Source organism: Rhinolophus sinicus, chromosome 7 (genome assembly GCF_057876585.1).
Source record: "Rhinolophus sinicus isolate RSI-liver-muscle chromosome 7, RSI-T2T, whole genome shotgun sequence".
Lineage (NCBI taxonomy): Eukaryota > Metazoa > Chordata > Mammalia > Chiroptera > Rhinolophidae > Rhinolophus > Rhinolophus sinicus.
In genome coordinates, this window is record NC_142507.1 from 52,923,818 (window position 1) to 52,933,161 (window position 9,344).

Genomic DNA, 9,344 nt, shown 5'->3' on the forward strand with positions numbered 1-9,344 from the left:
AAACCTGAGGGTGCCATCACAGTAAAGATTTCCTGGTTGGATCTCTGAGCCTGGTGTCTGAAAGCCAGGGCCAGTCACCTTAGGTTGCCTGAGGTTTTCCACCTTTTCCCTGGCTCAGTATTCTTTGGAATAGTAACACTTTTTAATTATTTTTATGTAGGATGCACCAGTAAGGGAATAAATAATATGGAGACTCTCGCTGCAGATTCTTAACTGCCCCCCACCCCCACCCATGTTGCTAATGACTTAGGGAAAACTCATCCAATTCTATGTGAAAAATCTGGGGACTTGCTAGCCTGAAGCACCAGCCTTCATTCTGGAATTTCAGAGCTAACCTTCCCTTGCCCCGCCCCCCAAAAAGCGGCCTCAGAAATGGTCTGATTCATTCTATTAATTTATGAAGGAAGAAACTAATCCAGAGAGATTTTTACTGAGAAGTTACAACTCACATAGACGGAGAAGGAACCAGTTTCTCTGGAAACACATGACTTCCCCATGTGCTGCTCGGGGAGGAGTGTTAGTTCTCTAAATGCTTTCTCTAATCTGTTGTCCTTAACCCTGGGTCCCCACTTACCTTCTTTCTGGGCTCTTTCCAGCAGCTTTATCAGAGGATTTGGAAATTACAACTAATGTTAATACCAGCCCCCAGGCAAACGTGCAGAACTTGTCCCTAGCCTCCTGTGTGGTCCTCCACCATCCCGCTCTTTCTCACCTCAGGGCCATCGCCCTTGAAACGTCCTCCATCTTTCCAAATGTTTGCTCCATCTTATACTTCAGCTCACAGCGCAAATGCCGTCTCCTCAGAAGACTGCCCTCCCCCAACCCCCGTGAACCTGTAACACAACACCCGTAATTTTTCCTTCCTAGGATGTATCGCACTCTCATAGTCCTTTATTCATTGTTTTTTTCCCCCCCATTAGGAAGTAAGCTCAGTGAAGGTGGGCCCTTGTCTGTCTTGCTCGCTGTGTCCCCAGAGGCTACGCCAGTGCCTGTTGTAGGGGTGAATAGATATTTAATACGTGAGTAATGACAACAAGAGATATCTCTCCGTCAGTCAGAGTGTTTCAGAGATGATTCTGTTGGTGTTATTAGTCATGATTACGTATACGCCCAAAATGCATTTTTACTATTTACTGTGAAGCAGCATTCGTAGGTCTCGTTTATATCCCTCCCACTCTTCTTCCTTCCTTGCATAAATTATGGACTCTCCAGTGTGTTTTAAAAAAACAGCAACGTTTTATTGCTCCCAGCAGGAGTGGTCTGCACGGGGCGATGGGTGCGCTGGCTCAGGGGTGGCCTGGAGGCCAGCTCCCAGGGGTCCTCAGATGAACTTCCGGGGACTGGTAAGGGACTCATGGCAAGCTACCGCCAAGCCGCCGATAAGATTAAGGAACTCTTGGAAATCCAGCTGCCCGTCAGAGTTGACGTCCAGTCTCTTCATCATGCGGTCAAGGACACCGGCGTCCTTCTGGTTCTGCAGAAGCATAATGACAGTAACAATGACAATCTGAAGAGCACCTCTAGATTGTACCTCCCAAGATGCTTTCAAATACGTTGCCACATTTTATTCTCACAAGAGTGTGAGGTACAGGGTCGGGCTTATTAGTATCCCCGCTACCCAGAGGCAGAAATCGACTCCAAGAGGTGAGGTGACTTGCCTAAGGGAAAGAGCTCAGACCCGAACCTGGGTTTTCTGGCCCCTACTCCAGGTGTTCTTCTGTGACAATCAGGGGTGATTCAATTTCACAAAAACAGTGGAACGCTCTTTTCAAGTATTGCATGCAACTCCAATATACAAACTGGATAAAAGTAGTGATTTGAAGTAAAAATAGGATGCAGGCCCTGTCTAACCAGCCTCACTCATCCAGGCCCCCAGCAGACACACACACACAACCACTGGTTACGTATGGCCGTTTAAATTAATTAACTCAGAAAGTCTGTCTCTAGTTGCACACGTGGTCAGTGGCTACCATATTGGATAGTGCCACTGCAGAACACTGTTTCCACCACTGCAGAAAGTCCTTTTGGAAGGGGCTACCCTAGAGGCTGTGGGGTGGAGGGATAAAATTTGAAAACTCTTCTGTTAGGCCAGTTACCATTTCACAAGCCCTTTTCCCTAAATGGAAAAAAACAAAATAACAAGAACAACAGCAAAAAAACCAAAACCATATCACTGTTCCCTGTGTCAGGTAGTTTGCTAACTTTGATGCCTAAACACACCTTATTCGAAGAAAAGGTCCTTTAATAGTCCTTCAGATCTCACTCTGAGGCTGGGGGCTCAGCCTCGGCTGCTTTGTAGACCCCCGGCTTGGAGTGAATAAAAAGGAGGCAGGAGTGTGTGTGTGTGTGTGTGTGTGTGTGTGTGGGCAGCTCCTGGCCCTTTATTCCTAGCCATTCTGCCAGTGTCATTTCATGGTGAGGTGGGGGGGGGGGGGTGAGGGCTGCGGCCTGTACCTTCGTGAAAGAAGCCAGTTCTGTATTCATGAAGCTTAGGAACTCAGTCTTGGAGAGATTGCTCTTGTTCCCGTCCTTCCCAGCATACTTCTGGAACACAGCAATCAGGGACTCGATGCACCGCTCGGTCTCGGTCGGGCTGGACATTTTTGCCTTTGGAGAAAAAAACAATTCAGGGCTCAAACAAGGGCAAGATGTCAAGGACCGGCTGCTAGAGAACAGTCCAGGGAATCTCGTCTCTTCATTTTGGGTCAAAGCCATTTCCTAAAAGACTGGGTCATTTTCTGGGGTCTACGACAAGCACAGAAAGTCCCATTCTGTGAGCTTCCCTCCCTAATCTCCTCACATGCTCATTCCCCGGGGGGAAACAGAGAGAGAGAGGGGAACTATGGAGCACGTGGGCATGTTTGAAAGCAGAAAACCGGAGGTGAGAGTGAGGGAGGCAGGGTCTACTCATCTTTTTAGAACATGTTGGTAAATATAGGTGTAACACATCCACAAATGCAAATGCACACCACCTATTGTCTACAGATTAAACTTCCAGTTTTCCAATAGAGACTATTGTGATGAATGGAATGGCAGTTTTTTTTTTAAAGGATTGCTTAATTCCTGAGGCTCACGCATTTCCTAGAAAACGGAAAGCATAGCTATTATATGATTGTGTGTGGGGTGGGCGATCTGAGAATTTTTTGGCTGTGCAAAAGCAGCATTCATATTTGAAAATTAGGGACCATTCATTTTACATGTTAGGAAACAGGCATGAGCAAGGAACGCACACGGCAGAGCCACACCTAGAATCACGGTCTCCAAGTCCCTTTTCTGCAGTCCTCAGACTTTGCTCCTCCTACTTCTAGATGCTACTAATTCCCACAAGAATGGCTGGTGGAACTTCTCTGGTGGCTTTAAACCAGGAAGGCTGATGTGGGGCTCTCGGGTGGCTGCTTCCACAGCTCCCAGGGCATCGACAGAGCCGCCTGGGCTGTGGTTGTCCCAGGAGCAGCAGGAGACTCAAATCCTGTGCTGGGCTCTGCTTCCCGGTAAAGAGAAGTCTTCAAGTAAATTCCATCGTACTGAGTGTGTGCGGGTCATTGCAGCCGGCCCCCGGGGCCCCTGGAAGCAAGGAACTGCTCGACTCCCCCTGGTGGATAAGAGCCGCAACTGCAGACTCTCTGGAAAACTCGCCGGGCCACACCCTTCCTTCATCTGAAACTTGATCTCGGGACATTAACAAAGATCTATCTATGTTTGGATGGTGACTTTGCAATTTAGCGCTTAGCCATTAATTTGTTCTTGAGAGGGACTTCCTAGAGCCCAGGGCTGGAGGCGTTCACGTCCCATAACTCATGTGCTAAGCGCGGCTGCCGGTCTCCCTGCCCCGTTTCTGTAGGCTTGCTTCTCTTTCTCTAGGTGCTTTATCAGCCTGCCCATTGCATCCTGGAGCATCTAACTATAAAGCCCTTCGGAAGGTGGATTCTGAAGAACGCTTCCGGAGGTGGAATCTTTCCCAACAGTTACATGGTTGGAACTTTTTCTTAGGTAGGTTCAGGGTTTGGGGAAGAAACAAAAACACTGTAGCCTAGAAACAAATGTGTTTGCACAACAGCTTTTCTTATCGGGACTAAAATCGACTGTCTTACTAATGCATCAGATGACAGGAACAAGGAGGGCGCACCAGAGAAGGCGGAAGGTTCCAGACTAAGGCAACCGGGATTTGTGACCCTTTCCTAGGCCTACAGAAGGGTCCTCTGCGGCTTTTCCTTGGAATCCAGATGCTTTGCTTTCCCCCTTGCAAAGTGGCTTTCCGCTTTCCTTTTTTTCCCCATGGACATCAGTCTTGACTGTAATTTAGATTTCTTTTGTTCTCTTGAAAGCTGTTGCTATCAGCTACATGGAGAACATGAAAACTTCTGCATTTCTCCCCACAGGTGATTTTACAAAGCAAAAAAAGCACAATGATCAAATTACTGAAATGCAATTGCAAAATCTGTAGAGCTGGGGGGGGGGGTTGGAGATGGTTCCCACGGAGGGAGAACGGGAGATGGAAAGTGTGGCCCCAGGTGGGGGTGGTGGCCAAAGGCCAGTAGAACCGATCTCCCGCCTGGATGGAGGCCGGCGCTCCCCACACCTCACTGTATTTTCGGGGTGTATTTGGTGGGGACTGCTATAGGAAAGACAAACAGTATAAGTGGATGCTGTGAAAGAATTTGAAAAATGCACGCTGAACATTGGAGGAAAGCAAAGCCAAGAAAAAGTAATGTGAAAAAGAAGTAACACTTGAAAAAGACTCAAGTATTTCAGTTCTTCTTAACCAGCATCCCCCTTTTCCTTCCAAGGACCCATGGTGGCATCCACCTCTGTCCTCCCGGGCAATCATTCCAGGTCTTCACCAGCTGCTGGCATAAGTGCTTACTCTCCAAGGTGCCATGTGACACTGGCTCTCCCTTTTGGCATGGAAAGCAGAAGAGGGAAAGAGTGGGTGGAGTACAGATTGGCACACAGAGCAGGGGTTGGCAAATGTGTTTTGTAAGGGGGCCAGATGGTAAACGCGTTAGGCCCATGCAGGACATGATGGTCTGTCACTCTGCTTTTGGAGGGGCCACAACCCCAGACAACTCATAACTGAATGGGCGTGGCCGGGGGCTCCAAAAACTTGATTTGTGGACGCTGAAGTTTGATTTTCATGTAATTTTCGCGTGTCACAAAGTATTGCTCTTCGTTTGATTTTCAACAACGTAAAAATGCAAAATCCATTGGTAGTTTGGGGGTGGAACAGAAACCCCATGTGGTCCGCGGGCGGAAGTTTGCTGACTCCCTTCACCAAAGAGAGGCCAAGGGGGAGGTGACTGTGGCGGTGGCTTTAATGGAAAAGACAGAAAGAGAATGCAAAGTGCGAGTGGCAGGAGCTGAGATGAGAACACAGGCGTGTAGCGAGCGAGCGCCGGCAAGGATGGTGGCTGAGCAGGAAAAGGAACGGAGGAGGGGGCTTGGTTGGGCGGGCTCCTCCCACATTCTTGGTGGAGGTTGAGCTCCTGGAACCGGCTCGGGTTTCAGCCTCCCAGCCTTGGCCGTTTGCCGGCAGATTACTGAAACTTCTGATTTTCCCAGGGCTCAGAGGACAGTTCTGAACCCGGCCCTTCTGGTCTACAGGAATCGCTGGTCCCGCTCACAGAAGTCCACCCGCGTCTGTGACTTGTCTCCCTGGCCCCAGGGGCGCGCCCTTCCCGGCGGAGTGGGACCCTGAGCGCCCCCTCCTGGGGGCTCGCCGTGCACTTCCACTTCCCCAGTCCGAGCCCCAAACTTCGCCGGGAAAACAAGGGCCCTGGCGCGGCCCCTTTGGGCTGTTGTTCCAGGCGTACTGTTAGGACTTCTTCCATCCTCTCCTCCCTAATTCCCTCCCACGCATTGAGTTTTCCCGCTCTGTTTCCTGCCACGTCCACATAGAAATCAAAGAACAAGCCTGGTGGAAAGTATACGGTGGCGTTTTTGTTTTGATTTCAGAGGGAGAAATATGAAAAAAGTCGGGCTTACCATGTTGGAGTGGAGCGGGGCGCGGAGGATGCGAGTGGGAAGCGGCGCGGCGAGCTCTGGGCTGCGGCTGGCGGCGGGAGGGCGGGGGTTTCCTCCCGTCCCCGCCCTGTCTGTCCCCGCCTGTCCCCGCCCGCGGGCTCCCGCCTGACTCACTCCTCGGGCCGAGCAGATCTGGACTTGTCAGCCAAACACACATCTTCATCTTAAAACTCACATGAGACCCATTGTCCCCTCTGAGCTTTAAACCATCTTTCTGTCCTGGTCCTGTGACCCTTGAGGATTTTTGACTTTTCTGAATTAAAAGTTTTGCCTAGCGGTCCTCGGGAAACCTGGCCGTGTCTGTGGGCGGGTCTTTTCCAATTAGGAGCTCATTCTGACCATTCAGGTTAGATAGGTAGACCCATACCGTTTAAAAAACGTGCGACACGGGGTGTGGCCCACCGTTATAGAGGGGAAGTTCCCTACAATCCGGCCCTGTGCCTTCCCACCGCAGGTGGTTAACAGAGAACAGTGGTGGTTTGTGCCCACTGGGGCACTTTGTCTCAAACTTCTCTCTAAACGGACGATTCAACAACGACAAAACCCCAAACTACCTACTGCCATTAAAAGTTGACCCATGCGAGTAGGGAGGGCGTTTATCTGGGTGCAGTTGGCAGTGGACTTGGGAGCCGTAGTAAGAATCAAAATCTCTGGGTTCTAATCCTGGGTCTGTTATGTGATTGCAATACTTTTGTCAGAACCCCTCATTCCCTTGAATCTCCCCATTTCCTTATTGATAAAAGTAGGTGATGTTGCCTTTCCGATTTCGTAAGATTGTTATGACTTTTAAATAAAAAGATGGCTTTGAGAGGGCTTCAAACACTGGAGTAGATGCGAATGAAAGATGGTGCGCTGCACGGCATGGGGTAAATTGCTTCCTGGCATCCACTGGTGCAGCCTCAGCTGCTCTCTTCTGCGCAAATCTTTATCTCTGCTCAGCTACTCCAGACTACGGTTTCCAGGCGGGAATTCCCGCCCGTTCTCAGGAATTTTTTTTCACTTTCCCATTCCCAAATCCCGAGAAAAGTTGGTTGGGAAATCGGTAAAATCGGCTCCTTGAACCCAGGTGGTTGGTAGTGTCGGCAGTTACTTTGTGGAAACGATTCATCATGGAGAACAGAAAGCAGTTTATATTTCGGGATTCGGGAATAGGAAAGTGAAAAAAATTCCTGAGAATGGGGAGGAATTCTTGCCTGGAAACCCTACTCCAGACCCATATTTTCAGTTGTTCTTCAGTCCACTTGGAAGTCCCACCTGAGCCTCAGACTCAGTAATTCAAGAAATAATTCATTTTCCCTATACCCATTCCTCTCCCCTCTCCCCGCCTTGCTCGCTGTTTCTGTTAATGATACTGCCATTCTTCCTTTCTCCTGACTTGAGAACGCTGGAGTCAGGTTTTGACTCTAAATCCCTTTCTTACCCTCAGGTCTTATCTAGTGCCAAGTAGTAGCCATTTTATTTTTATGCTCTCTCTTGGATCTGCCTCTTACATTTTTTACTCTCACCTCCAGTGTTCTCGTTTAGATTTTCATTCCCTCTTTCCTCCCGTTTCTAACTGATCTCTTGCCCTACCATCTGCTCCACTGACTGTTAAAAATGTTTTCCTAATGCACAGCTCTGATCACTTGCCTACTTAAAAACAAAACACAACAAAAGAACCAAACAAACTGGCTCCTCAATACCTTTTACATCAAATACAAACTTCTCAGCTTCTCTCTGGCTTTGAAAAACCTCTTTAACCTTAATGAATGAATGAATTCTTCAATTTATTCATTCAACAAATGCTTTTGGAAACCTACTATGTGCCAAGCCCAGTGCCAGGCATGAGAGACACAAACATGAATGAGTTATAGTGTCTTCCTTGGAGGTCGACTTTAGATCTCTGGTGTTTCGGGGGGCATTCCATGGATGGTTGTGGGGTCCACAAATACCCTAAAGTTATGTGAAATTTTCTGCATGAGAGTTTTTTTTTCCTGGGGGAGGATCCATAGCTTTAATCTGATACTCAGAAAAATTTATGATAAAAAAATATTAAAGAGTCATTAGTCCAAATTACTCCATACCTGAATCAGGGGACCTCCCATACCACAATCGTCTTTAAGGGAAAACACGTCACTTACGGCCTCTGCTGAAGGGCTAGCCCAGTTGGTAAATTTTTGCATGATCTGACTCTGTGCCGCTGTCACAGCTGATTGCACGGAAGTTAGCTCGGGACTCCAGGACTGCCAATCCACAGAATGGACAGCAGGGATGTTTCATGACATGACATGGAAAGATGAGCTTGGACCCGTCAGCTTCTTGTTCTTGGGAAACTGAAATTAGAAACACGTCTACGTGTTCAGCATTTAAAGGCGCTGAAGCTGAACATTTGTATAGAGAGAATCATGAGGTTTCAGCCAAGCCAAAGTACAAAGACGCAGAAGCTGTGAATCAGCAGAAGCGATGAAGTTTGGAAGGAATGTGCAGGACAGAGGGGTAGGATAAGCCACTTGCTAACTGCAAGTAAGAGAAGCAGCTGCTTGGATGTTAGCTGAGTTGTATTAATGGTGAAGGAGGGAGTGAGGCAGCTGTGACCCAACTGTACCATCCTTCTTGTTCTTCCTCAACCTGGTTGCTGAGTTTTCCTGATTTTCTGTAGGACATTTATTCCTTCAATAACTCCTCTGGCCCATAGGTAGCTTGAGTGAAACCAGAGAAAAGAGCTAAACCAAGGAAGTATGAATTGTCCAGACTTGGCTGGGGGTCAGTCCTCTCCAGTAGAGCTGCCTATGGTGGCAACTCCCCAGGGCCGTGCTGAAATGGGGTCATTACACAATTAGGTTTTCAGTCAGAGGAGGAGAGTTCAGGACAGAGAGCAAGCAAAAGGAGATTTGGAAGTGGGTAAACAATGCATCCAACTGAAGGGCTGAAGCAGGCAAGGGGCTGGAGATGAGTGAGGGCTGGTAAACTGAGAGCAGGGGACTGAAATAGGGTACCGATGAGTAAAGGGCTGTTCAGGAAATAAACTTGGGTACTTCCACAGGTCAGGGTAATTCTTAGGTGCAATCTGAGCTCTGTGCAGGGTTGGGTAGGTCCTTACATGGACACGATAGACTGTGACACATGTAATAACAGGAGTGTGACCAAGTACAATGACAATGCTGGGATGGAAATGAGTGGTTAACACTGGGGGAGCAGGGAAAGCAGCATGGGGAAAGTGATACTTGAGCTGGGTATTGAAGGGAGAATGAGAATTGACCAGGTGGATGGCGCGGTGGGGAAGCAAGGTGAAGTCAGGCAGGACAGCACAGTGTTTCCAACAACAGACTCTGGAACTAGAGTGT

General features: G+C 48.5%; 1 protein-coding gene across 1 annotated transcript; it reads right to left on the bottom strand.

Annotated features, from left to right (window-relative positions):
- Nucleotides 1–1,212: 1,212 nt before the first annotated feature.
- S100A11 (S100 calcium binding protein A11) lies at nucleotides 1,213–6,113 on the bottom strand. The gene is made up of 3 exons (XM_019739884.3): nucleotides 5,983–6,113; nucleotides 2,455–2,607; nucleotides 1,213–1,474 (listed from the first exon to the last, which is right to left on the bottom strand). Exons 1-3 carry the CDS (start codon nucleotides 5,983–5,985, stop codon nucleotides 1,322–1,324), a joined length of 309 nt encoding a protein of 102 aa, XP_019595443.2. The 5' UTR covers nucleotides 5,986–6,113; the 3' UTR covers nucleotides 1,213–1,321.
- Between the last annotated feature and the right edge of the window lie 3,231 nt (nucleotides 6,114–9,344).